Source organism: Microtus pennsylvanicus, chromosome 22 (assembly GCF_037038515.1).
Source record: "Microtus pennsylvanicus isolate mMicPen1 chromosome 22, mMicPen1.hap1, whole genome shotgun sequence".
Classification (NCBI taxonomy): domain Eukaryota; kingdom Metazoa; phylum Chordata; class Mammalia; order Rodentia; family Cricetidae; genus Microtus; species Microtus pennsylvanicus.
The window spans coordinates 1,842,790-1,860,716 of NC_134600.1; the positions used below are offsets into that span (position 1 = coordinate 1,842,790).

A 17,927-nucleotide genomic window follows, 5' to 3' on the forward strand; every position below is an offset into this window, starting at 1 on the left:
AATAACAGCGGTTCTGTACGTACGTATTAGGCAATAACTGTTGTCGGTGTTTCTCCTTTCTCTGAAAGGGAAATTTAATGACCGCCTCCCATGAGAAAAGTGATGACAAGTACGGGCCCCATCGTGGAATCTGAGAGCTACAGAGCTGGTGTTCTTGTGATCTGAATCCAACGGTTGGGCTAAATTCAACTCTTGTGAAAAATTATAAAATTAAGGCTTCTCCTGGAGCATAGATTCTTTATATATATATATAACACAACTATATGTCATTAAAACTCATCCCAACTCCTACGAAATGGTTTCTCTATGAGACAGGTTAATATTTTAAAGATGTTTCACACTGAATATCAACACCTCTGATCTGATAAAATCTCTAATCAAACTCGTGGCTTCTTCTGGCCACCTTCCCTCCCAAACAAACACCCGAGCTACGTCTTCAGTACTTTGCAAAACACGGACCGAGAGAAATAATAAAACGGAGCTTATTAGAGATAATCATCTGATTGCCACAGCCAGCAGCTTGGGCTCAGATCCGAGCGTTCTGCAGTGACCTGCAGAAATGGTGATGATGCCACTACCTCGGACGCAGCAGCGTGGACAAGAGAGTCTTGTACCCTTTCATTTCAATGACGCTACGCGGTGAGTGCTTACAATCCAATTTACCCCAGCAGCTCTGCCTGCTCTGAAAGCTGTTCCCAATAGATGACTTCCAAGCAATGACATTGCAGGCCAAGCTAGTCCCCATTTCCACAAAGTCATACCGTCCTGCCTCAATTATTGGCAGGGCAGCTCACCAAAACCTATCCAGGTCTGAGAGTCAAGGCCACTTTTCTGTCTTCTCATGGGGACAGTTTTCCCCTTCCTAATCTTGGTTCTACAGGGATATGCATTTTGAACACTGAAAGATGTGCTAATGAGAGGCAATGCCTCCATTTTTATTTGCAAAACCAACAGATGCTCTTGCCCTGCGCCTGTATCCTACTAAGAACTCATAAAGCATTTCCAGACTTACTGTTGTATTTGATGACTTCATTCTGCGGAACCCTGGAGCTTCACACGTGCGTGGAAGAGCTCAGTGTTTGTTACAGGCCATTCAGCTCCTCACTGTGGAAATGAGAACTCCTGCCTTCTAGACATATGCTTCCCCATAGCCTTCCTTATTGAGGTCACTCCCAAGGGCATGAAGTCCCCTATGGTGGCTCAGGAATCATTCATCACGGGAATGGCTTACTACACCATACCTGGACACTAGGAACACGCCCGCTCTGTTTTATAAGCGAGGATTCCCTTTACTTTTCATCAATAATTTTCTTACAAAATTGAAAATAACTGATAATATATTTTTTAAAAACCGACAAAAATCCTATTTTTCTATATCAATCATTATTATTCTTTATGTTAAAGCTCTGTAAATCAGTATTACTTGATAACTATGTATTTTAAGCAGGAAGAAGTTCAATAGTACGCTCTCAACTAATCGATCCATGGAGTTTCTAGTGTTGAAGTTTGTTTTAAGAAAAATAATTTAAATAAACTCATGGACACACACACACCTAAATTTTAATTAAAAATAAGAAAAACATACCTTTAACACGGTAAAATAGATGAGAAAATACCTGTAAACCGTGAGCTATCCCCAACGAGAAGATCCCGGGTTGCCTAGATATTATCTTCTGCTGCCTGTCTTCCATCAAGTTTGCCTTGGAGATCTGTTCCATGAGCATCTGCTCACCTAGCAAGCTCATTAGTTATCCTGATTCTTATTCACCATCTTCTAAAGTCCACGTCATCAGCCCAAAAAGCCCAACTAAGCTCCTGTTTCCAGGAGCAATTTAGAACATGCATTAATAGCCACGGGTACAAAAATGAGATGACATTTCCATTAACCTACATTCCATTTTTCAAGAAGCCTTGAGATTTGATAAAATTTCATAAATGAGCTTTCATCAACTCTCTAAAGACCTTAACTATTCAAATACATGTGTTCACTCACCCGCTACCCATTCATTTATCCAACTCTAGCCAAGGGGCTAACCATGGGTCAAATCCAAGAAGGGAAGGCCCACACCATGCTCCCAAGAAACAGCAGGTCTGGACGCAGGGAGACAGACACCTAAGCCCACACGACATTTAAGCAAGCTGTGATGAAGGATGCAGAGAATCTAAAGAGTTCTGGAATGGAAGGGGAGTGAGGCTCAGGCTCGGCAAGATGAACCACACAGGCACACAGGAACCTGCCTTGGCAATGCCCTGTGGGCAAGCATGTTCAAGGTCACAATGGTGGGCTGAAGGGCACTGTGCAGAGACAGTGGTAGAGGAAAGGAAGGAAGAGGATGGATGTGGCCCTGAAGAAAATGCATGCCACATTGAGGAAATTGGACTTCTGTTTGAGCCACAGATACAGTTTAAATCCTTGTAGTTGTCATCCAATAATACAAAGTTATTTTGAAATAAGTGTTATAAGTATCTATTACAAGTTGATGTGGGAGGTCCCATGTCTATGTGTTTCTTTGATTGGTTAATGAATAAAGAAACTGTTTTGGACCTCTAGCAGGGCAGAACTTAGCTAGGTGAGGAAAACTAAACTGAATGCTGGGAGAAAGAAAGGCAGAGACTGAGAGAAGCCATGGAGCCCCATCAGAGAAAGACGCCAGAACTTTAGCCAGTAAGCCACTGCCATGTGGCAATACACAGATTAATAGAAATGGGTTAAATTCATATGTAAGAGTTAGCCAGTAAGAAGCTAGAGCTAATGGATCAAGTAGTGATTTAATTAATACAGTTTCTGTGTAATTATTTCAGGTCTAAGCTAGCCCAGCGGCCAGGAACTAATAAGCAGCCTCCCTTCAACATTTATTTATCCTGAATATTAAACATTATTAGCTTCTTTTCTGAACTAAAAAAAAAGCTGCACAAAGACAAAAATTGCTTGTATTCAATCTGTCCCTTTGATCCACTAGAGATACACAAAGGACTCATTTCAAGGTCAAACCTTTTTCTAAAACAGAACAGATTATGTATTTCTTCATTATTTGTTATTCTTGTGTGTGTGCCTGTGTATGTCTATGCCTGTGTGTGTGCAGGTGTGTATGTGTGCAAGTGTGTGCATGTACAGGTGTGTATGTGGGCCTGTGTGTGTCTATGCCTGTGTGCGTGTGTAGGCCTGTGGTCGGCCTGAATGTCATGTCTCAGGAACCATCCATCTTAATTTCTGAGTAAGGCCTTTCAGTGGGCTCCTGGAGCTCACAGATTTGGTGGGGCTGACTGGCTAGTACACTCCAGGAATTTCCTGGTCTCCGCCTTCCCAATGGGATGACTAGATATTGCATCTAAAGCACTGAGGATCTGTTCACTAATCAATGAAGACTAATAAATTAAGACCTAACAGTTGTTATTATTCTTAATTTTCAGAACGGAAATGTCATTGCTTGGTGTGACACATTGAGAAACAAACTCATCATTAAAGGCCACAAAAGCTAATAACTAAAGGAAACAAGTCTACTAAAATAAATCAAAGTAAAACTACATATGATCAGAATTTCTCTTGTTCCTTATGGTTTATTTGATTGAGTTGAGAACGCTATTAACTTTTGACACAGGAGGGGGGAATTCACTCATTGTCATGTAGAGTCACAATATTTACAACTCAAACATCAGCCTTTCCCAAAACACTGCCAACATTTTGATGTTTACAGCAGAGCAGTAGCCAAATACCCACCATCCTCACATGGGCACTAACAGCCCCTTCCAGGCAATACACTGAAGCCAAGCATGGCACCTTCCTGCTGAAACCCCACAGCACACATCTGGACACATCAGCCCCCTTAGGCCTCATTGGTGGTCTGCCCACTCGCTGTGCTCTGTCATGGCCCAGGCCAAGTGGTGCCCCCCCCCCGCCTTATGTCCCACCCCTTCTGCCTGTCACCTGAGGCCCCTTCTTGCTCTCTGGTCTCCGAACACACTCAAGACCACACGTTTTATGCACTTACTTTTGCTTTTTTACATAGGATTCTCTGCCCTCAGATCTTTCCGTGGTTGCTTCCTTCCCCTCAACTTTCTGTCAGTTCTAATGTGACCTCTTTATCAAAGGGCTCCTGGGACCTCCTCCTGTGAAGTAGTTCCCTCCCCACCTGCCTTCCCACCAAAGCACCCTACTGTGTGTTTCTCAAAGCTGTTGGCCTGAAATGATTGCCTTCAGTTATATGTTCTTGCATTTACTTTTGGCTTCTCGACGGCACTCAATGGGAGCAGGTGCCTCATCTGCGTGTCTGGGGCCACGTCACCGGCATCGGGTAAAGAGGAGAATCACTAGGACTTCACAAATGTCACTCCTCTCAGGCTTCATGCTACATTTTTAGGATGGCATGAATACAAAGTGATGAGGGACAAATACCTGCCCTTAAAGAAGTTACAGTCCAGAGGTGTGGCGGACTTCTAGACCGACGAGGAAGAATGACCACCACATCAGGATTCTACTCAGAACACGCTTTACTGGAGTGCCCTTGATTGATGGGGAGCAGGGAACGAGGGGGCAGGAAACGAGGGAGAGGAAGCGGAGGGGCAGGGAGCAAAGGGGAGAGACAGCAGGAAGCGAAGGGAAGGGGGGCACTTAGGCAGCCGCTTAAATAGGGAATTGGCACACGGGTTGCCCTGTGATTGGCTGCCACCAACAGCTGACACCAGACCGCATCGGGATAGGCTCAAGGATCCTCATCCACCGCGCATGCGGGAAGCGGGGACAGACGCGCAGCTCTCAAAGGCATAGCCAAATATGGAGTTGTTTATTTCCAACAAGACAGGATGTAGGCGCCATCTTGTAATGGCGATCCTGTCCGGCTCACTACACAGAGGAGTCTGGAGCACCTCTGGGGACTGTGAAGTGAGTGGAGACTGACAGAGTTCCTGTGCGTGAGTCTCTTAGTCTCTGTTGCTAAGAGGTAGGTGGGACAGCCTTATCTCAATGGCTGAGGATTCTGGACCATTAGGCATCAATCCTACAATGTATTAATTAATACACAGATGAAGATAATGATGACCCACTGGGAAAGGGACCAGTTCATAACCAATGATAACAATGGGAGGGAGAATCAGCGTCATGAGCTCTCAGGGTTGAAAGAAACCTAACAGGCCATCTAAAAGGACTGCAGGATGGCTGGAGAGATTGTGTCAGACTTAAGCTCTTAGATGCTGCTTCCCTGCTATGTGAATTGGGCCACGTGATTCAGCTGTGCAGCATGGAGATCAAGGTCAGAATTGGGCAAATGAATGGGCTGTGCTGATCACACAGTCCACATTTGTAACTTTCTGATATACTAGCGCAACTGATACATTGTATGCCAGCGCAACCGACACATAGTATACCAGCAGGACCGACACATTGTATCCAGCGCAACCGACACAATGTATCCAGCACAACGGATACATTGTATCCAGCGCAACAGATACACAGTATCCAGTGCGACTGATACATAGTGCCCAGCGCAACCGATACATAGTATACCAGCACAACTGATACATAGTATACCAGCGCAACAGATACATAGTATACCAGTGCAACTGAAACATAGTATGCCAGCACAACTGATACATAGTATACCAGCACAACTGATACATAGTATACCAGCGCAACTGATTCATAGTATACCAGCGCAACTGATTCATAGTATACCAGCGCAACTGATTCATAGTATACCAGCGCAACAAACTTTCTATGTATCCCTGCAACTCTTTTTCCCCTCCTTCCATTATAATCAGGTTTTCCCAGCAAGGATTATGGCATCCAGTTTGCAGTTCCTGAGATCCAACACGCAGCAGCAAGACCTTACCTTCTCCTTGACATTCACGTGAGTGTTGAGCTCAGCCATCTTCCTTTTAGGGGTATTAGCCCTATAAACAAGGGATAAAAGAAATGGTTAATGTTTGAATGATGGAGGACTTCCCAATGTGTCACTTTTTAAGGTCCTGTTGTGGTTTGAATGAGAATGCCACCCCCCACAGGCTCATGTATTTGAATGATTGGTCCCCAATTGGTGGAACTGTTTAGGAAGGATTAGGAGGTATGGCCTTGCTGAAAGAGGTATGTCACTAGGGGTGGGCTTTGAGATTTCAAAAGCCAAGGCCATTCTCAGGTTGCTCTTTCTGTCTTTCCTCCAGCTTGTGTATCAGATGTGAATTCTTAGCAACTGCTCCAGCACCATGCCTGCCTGCTTGCCGCCACGCTTCCCACCATGATGGCCACAGACTCACCCTCTGAAAAGTAAGTTCCCTACAAACTCTCTCTTCTATTTGTTATTTTGGTCCCCGTGTCTTAGCCCAGCAAGAAAAAGGAACTAAGACATGCTCCTTTTGACATAGCAAACAATTCCATTCAGTCCTGATCATGAGGACTATTTGGAAGGCAGAAACCCTTTCCAGTTAACCATTTGATTCAGGTATGTTCTCAAAGCATGGTGCGGTAACTCTGGAAGCCAAGGCAAAATCTTTTCATTCATGCTGTGTTGACGTGGAAAAGGACCCAGGCAGATGGGACTGAACCAAACTGCATTTCTTATCATAAAAAGAAAAGGGGAAGTGGTCAAAAACTGAAGTTGTGCCAGTTTCAAGTAAGCATTTTCATGGCATTCCTCGCTGTCACAAGGTTGTCAACAGCCTGGGTGATCTCACATATGTGTTAAGTGTTTTAAGCACAGGTGGTGAAGACTACAGAAGGAGCCAGGGAAAAGGACTGCAACTAAATAGAAGAAACAATATTCCTGCTTTTCCTTCTCTCTGAAATGGCCTCTAGCAACTTCATCTTAGCTCAAGTGTCTCCTTCCCGAAGAAGTGGCTCTCCTGGCCACTCCAGCTCCAGCAGCCACCTCCCTCCCTGGCTCGTCATTGGTACACTTAGAATGCACTAACAGCTTCCAGGGCACGCGGGTGTTCTTAGCTCATCTTTTGAAGACCATGAGTGGATCATCTCCAGTCTTGATGGACCCTGGACACGCTCGTTATCTTCCTACCCCTCACTGCAGGATGTCACCACGACTGTCTCTGAGTCCCACTGTGAGATCTGTGTTCCTCACATCAAGCTCTGGCATTTTTCTTCCTATCTGGTCAAAAATTGCTGACTGCTATTATTGGAAGTGTATCTCAAGTCTTTAATTGTTTTGATTTTTTTTGAGACAGAGAATACATTACTAAAACACCTGACAGCTTGGCCTGGAAGTTAGCAGTTGGCCACTCTGAACACATAGGACCTATCTGCACACTCACCATTTTTTCTCAATCAAGAATCATGGAAACACTTTCTTGTGTTTTGTCTGACTTTTGACATAAAGTAGCCCAATCTCCAGAGAACACATGTGGAAGAGGCTGCTCGCAAGAACATGGCTTGATTTCTTCTACTTTCTTTTAAACCTAGGTCTTTTTTGTTTTTGTTTTTTGAGACAAGGTTTTTCTGTAGCTTTGGAACCTATCCTGGAACTAGCTCTTGTAGTCCAGGTTGGCCTCGAACTCACAAAGATCTACCTGCGTCTGCCTCCCAAGTGCTGGAATTAAAGGCGTGAACCACCACCACCTTGCTTAAACCTAGGTCTTAAGTAAACTATAAATTTTGATTTAATACCATTTGCCAGTTTTTGGATGAAAGCTTGACACTATCCAATGCAGACTCAGTTTTAATCTTAATTATCCTCAAATAGGATCCTGTTTAGACATATTATTAAATACTGGAAACAATCAGATTTTATTTTTAGAACTCTCCAAAGAGCGCTGCCAGCTGACATATGCACTTGGGCGTGCTAGCCAGAGGCTCTGCACACTCATTCCCAGGAAGGCGGTTCTCGGGAATAGGCTCCACACAGACAGACAGCCACACCCCACTGCAAACACCTCTCCCTTCATTCAGTTGGCAAATGCTGTGTCTCCAAAGCTGGCATAAGGGAGACAGCAAATATACTAGCTGGCAAGCCATACTTCTGTTTCATTCTGAATTACCCCGACCTTAAATGGTCCTAGGAAAAAATTATTCTCTGATTGTCTCTGACAATGGACATGGAAGGCATGCAAGGCTTTTTCCAATCACAGCCATGAAAAGGGAAACCTTTGTCAGCCTCTGCTTGCAAGCACGTTCACAAAGACGGCACTTCAAAGACTTTTGCTTGGTGGTCTGATTCTGGCCTTACATAAGCACCCACCGATTATGTGGCGTTTTTAGGAGATGTGACTGTGTTTATATGGAAGGGATATCATGATGTACACACATGAAGCTACATGGGCAGAGAACGGTGCTCTTGCTTTGCTGCCATTGATAGAGAAAGCCTGGGAGAGCTCCGCCAGCTGAGTTCTCCAGACACAATCAATTTTCCATTAGAGATGCATGAAACCAGGTGGAAGAGGTTTTACTTTGTTCTCTTTTTGCATTTGGGCTTTAAAGGCTAGATTTACAGCATTGTCTAAAACTGAAGAGTCAGAACCCGCAGAGGCCTCCAGGAGAAATCCCAGGAAACAGGTGTTTCTAAGTTCTGAGAAAGTGGGAGCGCTAATGGTAAGCTATGTTCACAAGACAGAATGTGTTCTCTCTCTCTCTCTCTCTCTCTCTCTCTCTCTCTCTCTCCTTTCTTTCTCTCCTCTCTCTTCTCTCTCGCTCATCTCCTTCTCTCTCTCCTCTCTCTCTCCCCTCTCCTTCTCTCCCTCTTTCTCCTCTCTCTCCTTCTCTCCCCTCTCTCCCCCCACTCTTCTCTCTCTCTTCCCCCTCTCTTTTTTCCCTTCTCTCTTCTCTCTCTCTCTCCTCTCTCTCCCCTCTCTTTCTTTCCTCTCTCCCCTCTCCTCTCTCTCTCTCTCTCCCCTCTACCTCCCCCCCCTCTCACACACACTCCTATTTTCTTGGCAATTTCTCTGCTCACTGACCTCACAGTGCAATTCAACAAAGGCCCTTCTTAAGGACAGATTAATCATGACATTATTTTTCCATGAAAGGAAATGCTAGCTACAAATGCAGGATGGGGCTACGTAGGCTTCTCAGATGTGAAGATAGGAGGAATTGTAGGAGCTGATCTCTAATTTTTTTCCCATAAGGAAGGCTGCCCCTATAGGCTCTTCTTTCTGGGTAGATTCCAGTGTCCCTTCCAAACCATGTTCTTTTTGCTGGTTGGTATGCATTAGAAGGTTGGGAAATTGCCCATAGTGCCAATTATTGAAACTAAGTGAAGGGCCTTAATCTAAAAAGACAAAAAATTAGTTTGCCTTTTAAAATGATGAGTTAAGTAACTAGGTATGAAGTTGGGTTCTACTGGTAGGAACAGGTGCTAGGGCACTGTGGGGGGGGGGTGAGGAAGAAATGCAGCTTTGGGGTGTTCACGAGTGTTTGCCCCTTCTGGCTGGCACTGGTCCTGCCTGGCTGTTCTGAAGCACACTTTTGCCTTGTTCCTGCTCCTTGAGGACGAGACTGTGCCGTGGCCCTCAGCTTTTGAGACTCTTTGTCCTGCTACAGACTGCATCTGGCCAGCCAGTCCCACCTAATCTCAATCTTGTTTACTCAAGGTAGTAAAGGATTGTGTCCTCCAAGGGGCACATTTTTCCCTCCTCCCATACAACAAGCCCAGGATCCAACTGTGCGAAACTGCTGCAGATGGAAGCCCCCGATGCTGGCATCCCCGGATTCTCTGGTGAGTGTTTAGAGACAAATCCTCCAACCTATGCTTGGTTATCACACCTGGTAGAACACTAGGGCTCGATAAGACACACTCCTCATCCCCTATCCTTGTTGAGTTCAAGATTGTCAAGTCAACAAGGCAGGGAGAGCTCTGACTTCTGGGAGAAGAAAAACCAAAACAGGTTCTAATTCTTATTAGCACTTGAAGATATTCGTGGAATAGACTAGTTCCTGGGGCCTCACTGTAGGCAGGCACTGTAGTGAACACTCAGAGGTTCACATAGCCTGTGTGTGAAAGAGGTTGCACAGTCTAGAGTTGTGTACGTATACCCCATGATGTTTGCACAACAACAAAGCTGCCTATGATGCTTCCTGAATATCAGTGTTCTAGGACATATACACTGTATGTACTCAGGACATATACACTGTATGTATCCGGGACATACACACTGCACACTGTATGCATCTAGGACATACACACTGTATGTATCCAGGACATACACACTGTATGTATCCAGGACATGCACTCTCTAGTCTATGGAGACACGTTCGCTGTCAACCTGTCAAGCTAAGATGCCCAGAGACAAAAACGCTGGCTTTCACAACATTTCCAAAGCTTAGTTAATGGCTGAAGATTTTTTTTTTCTTAAAACAATAACTTAGATGTCAGTAACAGCATTAGAAATATGTCTAGGTACGGTGTTTTACTATATACCCTAGGCAAATATAAAGACCAAGGAGTTGCAAAAAAATTTATCAGGCAAAGACATCAATCACAAAGAAAAGAATTCACCATTTTAATATATTATCTCTATGCCCCTCCAGAGTGAAATTAATAAAACATAAATACGGTTAATGCCAAGCACTTCAGCCCTAGAGTTCTATCAAGCTGAAGGCCTTGCCAAGCAGCGGCTTTAAATAGTATGCATTAATGCCCTTCTGAAAACCTACTAGCTTCCAAACAAAAGTAAACATTTTTATGAGAAATAAGCCCGAATAGTAGGAATTCTGGCAAATACATCTGCCTCAGCATTTCCAATTGACATAATACAATGAAGTTTAATGTGTATGTCAACGTGATCAATTACCAACTCCCAGTTCAAATATTTGTGTCCCTCCCGCAGTCATGGAAACAGGAAAGCTTCCAAGAGTGGCCTGAGCCTGGCTGCCTGACGTCTCAGCATTTCCCTGGCTCTCCGGGGAGGTGGTGACAATTTCACTTTTGTTTCTCTGAAACCTACCGTGGCTCTGAGATTCACTTTCCTGTTCTCAGGCGTGACGTCACACTGCCCGAACTGGACTTGGAAAACCAGAAGAAGGCCGGGAGAGAAACTGAAGAAGATGATCTTAGCAATTTCTGCCGAGGCTTTTAGGAGCGGCTTCCCACAGTTTGTAGACACATCAAAACCAGACTGTGGGTCTGGGCTCATTAGCAGAGTAGTGAAGCCATCTTCTGTGAGCCGCAGGGGCAGATGGCAAATGTCCCAACTGCATCCTGGTACAGGGCAGGGACCCTTCTGATCTCCTGGCTGATAACCAGAAGCTCCTCTACCGTGTTTGACAAAGGGAAGTGTGTGAGGCCCTGGGAAACCTGGGTAGTGATTAGTGTCAGCCGCTCTCAGGGTCACCCTCCTACACAGCACACAGCCTGTCTGGGTCAGAAAGTGCTGGAACTATATAGTTCCTAGATTTTACAGACTTAGCACAACAAGAATGCAAACTCTCTCGTTCATATTCTTATGTTGGCTGGATGCTGAAATCATTGCGTTTCACAGATTAAGTTAAAGAAAGTATATTATCCATTTCGTTCCATTTTTCCATCCATTTCTATTTTATTATTATTATTATTATTATTAATGTGTCTACCACAGAATTCAAACTCGTGTCTGTGGGTACATATTCTGTTTCTCCTGCAAAGTGCTGGACCAGTGCAGCGGTTCTTGGAGAGTGGTTCCCAGGGGAACATGCTCAGCACAACTGGGGACTTGTTAGAAATTCAAATAGCCTGTTGTATGCCAGGCTAGGCGCAGAGGAACATGGTAATCAGGATTTCAAACAGACTCAAGGTGAGAGCCCACTCACTAATCTTGAACTAGATCTCTGTCCTCAGACATAAAGAAAGTGTTTTCCTTGGTCCCAACCCAACACACAGTAGCTGGGGTCCCACAGAAGTCTACATGGATAACTGGTAGTTCCTTGCTGCATACTAAAGAGTGGATCTTTTGCTAACATCATTCGTATCAATGAGCACACTCACGGAGAGTGTGCAGCGAGCGTGCCAGGCCCTCTCCTAGCCTTGGACACACGTAGTTTGGTTTGGTTGCTTTTCATTTCACCCCCTCTTGACTCTAGGATGCAAATGATAGATAACTTTTTACTTTCTCCTCGTGACCAGTGAGGGCAAAGAGACTAGTAAGTCAAGAGTCGGCAAGAAGCCACATCACCAAGGCTCAAACCCAGGCCTGCTACTCAGCCCCTAGCCATTATCACAGCGTCGTGGACTTTGAACTGTAGGAAGAATACAGTCCTGAGGGTCCAGCCTTTGGCCCTCCAGACAGAAATACGATGTATACACGCAGCAGAGTCAAGCACCAGGAAAGAAAGTCCACTGATGGTTCTACCAATGTCCGGGCTAGCTGAAAGTGTGTAGAGCCACATCAAATGGTTATAGGCAATATCTATTTGATGCTACGAAGCTGCTCAGGGACTGCATGGCATGCAAGGGTTTATCATCTGTGTCCCTGTTCTACAGCAATTAATATGTCTACGCGCCTGACCTTGGCACAGCCTAGAGCAGGCAGTGATCATGTATGAACGGAGACACTTTCTGACACCGGTCTCAGATCTTGCATACAAGATGTTGGTGACACAACACCATGATCACCAGTCTCCCGGGATAGGGACATCTTGATGACTGCATTGTGACTTAGTTCAGGGCATGCAGTTACTTTTGAAAGAAGGTGTAAGGGTCACAGACTGACTTCTTTTATTCTCTTCCCAGCATGGGTCATCCCGGAGCGTGTGGTGGATAGGAAACCAGACAGTAGGCACGGACAGGGGAGCTAGGAAAAGCTGCCGTGTGGTGTGGATTCTAAAGGGTGCCTGCCTGCATTCCTGACAGCCTCAGGTAGCTCTGGCACGCGAGCCTCAGGTCTCCGAGGGTGGAGAAAAGGTGGACATATTCAGTGACCTTTAAAGTCCTTTGAGTTGACGGGGACTCTTAGAGTGGCTGGGAGTTGAATGCTCACCGTAAAACACAGAGCGAGTGGGTGCGGAGTTTGATGTAGTAGGCTACTCTTCTATCTAGATCACCTTTAACAGAATTCAGAGACCCACCATCTAGTCTTCTGTGCACAGAGGGGTGCCCACATGTCAACTGGAGAGTAAAAGGCTTACTCTGTATAAACGGGACTTTCTCTAAATTTACTACCTGGACCGGTGGCTGCTGCCTGGACTTCCGTCAGTTTTTCTGGATCCTCTCTCCTTCGCCTGTAATTATTGCGATCTCGGATTTACATTCCATGGATTCTTCTTTTTTTTTTTAATTCTCCCTTTTTAATAAAAGGTCTTGTGTGGTAACTAACCCATCCCTCAGAGGAAAGTCTCTCCGATTGTTAAGAATGAGCATTCAATAAACAACGAGACAGCATGGTGGCAGAAATATGAATTTCGTAGGGCAGTACTTAGTTGGGGCATTTTTTTAATTTGGAGGAAAAAAATCTCAAGGTTGCATTTTTATTCAAAGACACTTCAATGTGCTCAACCTCCTGTGAGCACAACTTCACTGAATAGCATTTTAAGGGCAAATGTCAGGGAAAAAAATGTTCACATTTAAAAGCTTTGGCTCAGCCTCCCTTGAAAGGCAGGGCTAGCCTTTCCTTTAGAAATGTCTCTGCCGACTCAATTCTTTGTTGGGGGGAAGAAAGGGAAATTGAATGTTTTATTTAAACAGGTCATTAACAGTCAATACTTATTTGAAAAGGCTTGCTTTCCGAGGCAGATAAAAGCTTCCAATCACTTAGAATATCACTTGAGCAGATCTAGGGCAGAATGTGCTGACAGAGCTGAGTTCCAGGCCATTTTCACCCCCAGGCAGGTGCTGAGGCAGGGAGCAGGGTCCTGTGGCTCTGAGCGCCTTGCACACACAGTGGGGAGACCGGACAGGGTAAGCACTTAGTGCACACTGCACACCCCTGCTTTGAATTTTCCCTTTTACTAACAGCACTAGCGGATGGTGATGAGTGAAGATTAACTGGTTGTTTTGTTTGTTTTTTTTTTTTCCCCATAAAGTGCCAACGCATTTCCCTTCCTGGCTGAGCGCAAATTGGGAGCTAAAGAGAGCAGAGGACAGTGGGAATAAATGGGGCGATCTCAGCGGCGGGTGCAGGCACAGATTAGGGACGGGCTCTATTAACATTCTTCTGTGCCATGGTTTTCTACTTAATTTGAAATCATTTGATTTCACAGGTCTTCGATGGCTGGAGAATATAAATAAAATGCTTATCTCCGAAAGAGACCTGATTAAAAACCCACTTTGGATTGCTAGGTTTTAAAACAAACACGCGTTTCCATAGAGATGCAGGGTGACCTGGACCTTGTACAAGTAGCCGCTTGTATCAGCAATTCAATTACACTTGGTTCTTTTAAGATGTAACAATGTAGATTCAAGTCTTTAAAATGTGCTCATCCTCAAGGCTGTCTCTACAAAGACCAATGTTGTGGGAAGCAAAAAAGGGCCCCAGAAGACCCTCCCCCACCAGGCACACCGTAGGAGGCTGTGGTCATGTAGATCACCCAGGTCTCTTTTCCTTCCTTCCAATTGCCCACAGGACAAATCCCAAATCCCAGAAGGCTTGTGACAAGAACATTACGTAACTCTTTACCCCCCAGAGCCCAAAATTCTTACCACAAACTCTCTTCAAAGGCTAAGAGAGAAACAGTGTGTTCTCCTCCCCTCCATCTCTAGCTCCCTGGAGGTGATCCCCTCTGCAAGGACCAAGTTGTCCTTTATTCTCTGAACTTTTAATACCAACTGTACCAGGTCCATGGAGAATGCTGGGAATAGTTGGCCACAGCCCTCAGTGACTCTTTACATTGTACCAAGGGCTTCTCTAAGAACTTTCCATGCATTTCCAGGTATTCATTCATTAGAGCCTCACAGTCGGCCTTACGCTAGACGAAACTGGGTTCTTGTCAACCGCCTCTTGCAGAAAATGAGCTATCAGTACAGAGGGGCAAGGCACATGCACAAGGCACACACACAAAGCACACACCCAAGGCACACACCCAAGGCACACACACAAGGCACACACCCAAGACACACACACAAGGCACACACACAAGGCACATACCCAAGGCACACACCCAAGGCACACACACAAAGCACACACCCAAGGCACACACCCAAGGCACACACACAAGGCACATACCCAAGGCACACACACAAGGCACACACACAAGTCACACACCCAAGGCATACACACAAAGCACACACCCAAGGCACACACACAAGTCACACGCACAAGACACACACACAAGGCACACGCACAAGGCACACACACAAGTCACACACACAAGGCACACGCACAAGTCACACACACAAGTCACACGCACAAGTCACACACACAAGACACACACACAAAGCACACACACAAGGCACACGCACAAGGCACGCACACAAGTCACACGCACAAGGCACACACACAAGTCACACGCACAAGGCACGCACACAAGGCACACGCACAAGGCACGCACACAAGTCACACGCACAAGGCACACGCACAAGGCACACACACAAGTCCCACAACCAGCAAGCAGCTGAGTTAAAATAGGAACTTGAATCTCTGGTTCCAAAGCTCTCCTTCTGCAAAGAGCTCACAGATCAGCGATAAAAACACGTGTGTCCACACAAGGCCCGGACGTGAAAGTGGGAAAAGACTCTGGAGCCTCGGAAGCCATAGGATCAAGATTCTGCAAGGAATGGCTGTGGGATGGGATTTGGTCTGCACCAGAGTCCTGCCACAGGTTTGCCGTTTGTTGGTAGTGGAGCTGGCAGGGCTGGGTGATTTTAATTGTCACAGTGTCTTTTCCAGAAGATGGTATGGCTTCCCCCAAAGGAAATATAATTCTGGACGGGTAAAGAGGGCCCTCACGAAAGGCAGCAAACAAACCTACAGGAACACAACTAATTCAGGAAGGCTGGCTCAGTTACCACTGAGCAAATTCCCAGTCCAGGAACCACTGGCTATTCAGAGCACATTCCAGCTTCACAATCTCTAGGCCAACCAAGGCACTAGAGTCCTTGCTCACGAAGTCAGAATTTTCTTACTAAATCTCTAACGCGTTTCTCATAGCAGCAGAGGTTCATCCCAAACTCACTGTGAGTGGGCGCAATCGAGGAGTTTGACTCTCAGAACCAAGCAGTGCCCCCTGGTCCTGCCCTCCTTTCCCCATCCACCCCGTCCTTCCTAAGTCGTCCCAACCATCCAACCGTGACTCACTCTCCAGCTGCCTTGGTGCTTGGCTTTGGGCTGTCAGGGCCTCGTTCCAGCTACTGGCTTCCTTAGGAGCCAAATGGCCAATTCTGTTCCCCCGCGGGCCACCTTTATCAACTTTCGTTTACTGTCTGCAACTGTGACGCAAGCAGAGCCAGGAACCGGAGTAGTGGCAGGATCTGGGGTGTGGCTGAGTAATCAATCAACAGTGGGCTGGTGGCAGCAGCCACCCAGGACTGAGAGGGCCTCCCGGACCAAAAGGAGACGCCCAGTGTCTGTGTCTTCATGCCCACGCTAGCAAACACCCAGCTTTCTTCTTCTTACCCCGAGGGAAGCGGATCCATAGAGATGAACCCGCAGCCTTTACCTGGCTGTGCAGAGGCTGGGAAGCCGCATGGGCTGGGGCGGCAGCCATCGTTCCAAAGGGCAGTTCTGAGTATGACTGTCAGGGCTGGCCGGTCAACAATGAGCCAACAGTTCCGGCACTGGACCCAGAAGCAATCATTATTTCTGAACCCTGTATCTGGCTCCAGACCCATTTCTACCGACAAATCGGTCTGATCTATTTATGTTAACTAGTTGCCAGTTTATTTTTTTTTTATTTTAGACAATTAAAATGTGTCACCCAACCCTGGACTCTGTCTTTTCGATCGGCCTCACTTGACCCCAGAATTAAACGCCCACTCAGTTACCCACACACAAGCGGTGGGCCCAGGAAGTCTCCCGACCCTAGGGTCTTTGCCGTCACTCCCTAGAGGAGCCACGCCTCTTTCCTGCTCGCCAGAGCCTTACGACACAAACATGCAATGATGCTCCATTACGGCTCAAAGCCAGCTCTGCCTCTGACTGATTCGGGAGGTGAGCAGGTCAGCCGATGCTCTGAGCATCCGTTCTCTCATCAGCATAGTGGAGACGATAATAACGGCAGATACCCCACTGGGAGGTAAAAGCAACTGGAATGAATTTCATATTTGTAAAGCGATGACATGAATGCCTGACACACAGCAAGTCTCATAAAAATACTATAAAAGAATATAAATAGATTCTGGGGCCCGCGAGCCCCATTTCCTGTCGTCCTCTTCGTACAGATGAGAACCCGAGGCTCACGCACCAAGCCGAGGATGGTGCTAACTCTCAAAGCTCAGCCTTCTGGCTGCAGGTACCCCTTGTGCAGCTCCACCCTTCCCTCCTCCCACCGAGGCTGCTGCCTGATTCAGGACCTAGGAGCTGGTCGTCCCAGGCTAGGGGTGATTGCCCCATGCTTGTAGGCCATGAATGTCTATATCCCCAGTGTTTTAAAAGCCCAGTGCCGGCCAGAGCAAGTTCACTACGGTGATCCCTTTTGCCAAACACCACACCTGTTGTGTGTTTTGGTCTCATGGCTACCAGGTGTCAACATCACTTTCGTGACCTAGCTCTCCTTTAAGGCTCTATCTTTAGAGAACAGCAAACAGTTAAGTAGACAGAGCAAAGTCCGAGCAAAGACGGGCGAGCTAAAGAGGGAGCCACCTGGAAATCACTAACTCCTCTGATGTCATTGCATCAAGGTGGACACAAGAACGCACGGGATCTGGCTGTCTCTCTACTACCCAGATAAAAAAAGCTCATTCTGATCCCTTCTGAAGGCTCAAGATTCAAGAAACCGTGGTTAAAATCTTAACAAAATGTCTTCCCGTTTCTAACAGTACTAGAAATAAGTCTGTCACCTGAGTTATGGCGTAATGGGAAATTAGTAAATAATAAAGCGATTCACACATAAGGCAGAAATAGGTTGAATGAATTCCTTTTAAGAAGACTAC

At 46.0% G+C, this 17,927-nt stretch overlaps 1 protein-coding gene across 8 annotated transcripts in view; it reads right to left on the minus strand.

Annotated features, from left to right (window-relative positions):
* The window catches only part of Spats2l (spermatogenesis associated serine rich 2 like), a 155,134-nt gene that overhangs the window by 74,795 nt on the left and 62,412 nt on the right, over positions 1-17,927 (minus strand). For 7 of the 8 annotated variants that reach the window (XM_075956267.1, XM_075956273.1, XM_075956272.1 and 4 more), the window contains one exon: positions 5,826-5,886. In XM_075956267.1, the coding sequence (XP_075812382.1) occupies positions 5,826-5,886 (61 nt within the window). Of the gene's footprint in view, positions 1-5,825; positions 5,887-16,495; positions 16,529-17,927 lie in introns of those variants that run through there. The other variant, XM_075956269.1, reaches the window with a different exon arrangement.